General features: G+C 39.4%; 1 protein-coding gene across 1 annotated transcript in view; it reads right to left on the minus strand.

The window, feature by feature from the left end:
• LOC119590516 overlaps positions 1-1,455 on the minus strand; it is a gene marked incomplete in the record, with an annotated part of 54,991 nt that overhangs the window by 30,100 nt on the left and 23,436 nt on the right. The window contains 2 exon segments of the mRNA XM_037939164.1: positions 113-312; positions 515-608. Coding sequence (XP_037795092.1) covers positions 113-312; positions 515-608 — 294 coding nt within the window.

A 1,455-nucleotide genomic window follows, 5' to 3' on the forward strand; every position in this document is an offset into this window, starting at 1 on the left:
AGAAATCTCACCATGATATGTCTAAAAAAAAGTGCTATTCATTAACCACACTAGCATCTAAAATCAACTAGCATACTAGCACCTAAGACTAAAGCTCAGACACACTGCTGACCTTAAACTGCAAGGGCGGTCCGTCCCCGGCTGCTGCCTGGGCCCACGAGTCGTCCGTGACCACGCCCTGGTCCGGACTGACGGTAGGGGGCCGTCGCGACCTCCGAGGGGGGGTGAGGGACCTCTCCTCGCTGCCCTCTGACCCGCCCTCACTCAGCTCTCCTCTCCTGAGCCGCCCTCGTCGGCTCTCCTTCGCCCCGCCTGCAGACAGCGGACGAGGGTAAAGGAGGCGGTGGTGCTTGGGATCAGCGTTAATATCTGAGCACTTAAATATGCTTTAAAAAAAAACGCATAGAGAAACACAACCACGCATAAATGCATAAACAAGCACTCGTAAATAAACCGTAATGATAATAATACTCGTAAATAAATAATATGTTTAAGTTGAAGCGGAGAAACTGACCTGACATGCCGCTATCCGTGTCTGTGCTGGTGACCTCATGGCTAACCTCTATGGTAACCTCGTCTGGCCTCTCGCCTTCACATGACTCAAGCACCTGTTGTTATAAGAAAAAAATAAACATACTATACACACACATACCAATGAACAAACTGAATAAATATAGAAATGAAAATACGTATTTCCATTTCCCTTTTCACTATAAAAAATAAAACACAATCACAGAGCATAATGAATAGCTCGACTGCTAAATAACTGATAACCATATCATACCAAAGACCAATCGTCATAATCTTACATTTCTGTAGGATTATTTATATTATGGCCTCATATAATCAGTATGTCAAAGCTCGCCCACGCCTACTCATTTAACATGGGTTTTAAGCAAAGAAATAAATATAAATCCCCACTCAGCTTATCTAAAATGAGGGTAAAAAAAAAATTATAAAATAATTTTCTCTCATATGATATAATACGAGATATAAACATGTTGTATCCTGAATTTGTAATATATCATACTAAATAAATTTCTCCCAGTTGATACAATACATATAAACATGTATCCTAAATCTGTAATGTATCATACTATATTGCTGTAACAGTAATAACAAATGCATCCATTATTTCCCCCGCAGAGTGAAAGGATAACTTCCATTACGAATTACAAATCCATTCTGTAGTTTCTGTATATTCTAAATCACCAAAGAACCGACCTATCGTAGTTTAAACCATAACACAGTATTGACACAACGAATTCGTCTCACGTAAAAAAATCAGAACTAGCTGTGCCGAGAGACTGAGGAAAGAACCCATTTTCAATATCAATGGTGTTCCTGCAACAACGAAGAAAAACAAAAACGTAAATGCAAGGAAATCCGATGTAGCCTTAGACAAAAATACTTACTTAAATAGGCTTTGATTTTAAAACAAAAGTAATCTCGTTT

The sequence above is a fragment of the Penaeus monodon genome, chromosome 27 (assembly GCF_015228065.2).
Source record: "Penaeus monodon isolate SGIC_2016 chromosome 27, NSTDA_Pmon_1, whole genome shotgun sequence".
In the NCBI taxonomy this organism is placed as follows: domain Eukaryota; kingdom Metazoa; phylum Arthropoda; class Malacostraca; order Decapoda; family Penaeidae; genus Penaeus; species Penaeus monodon.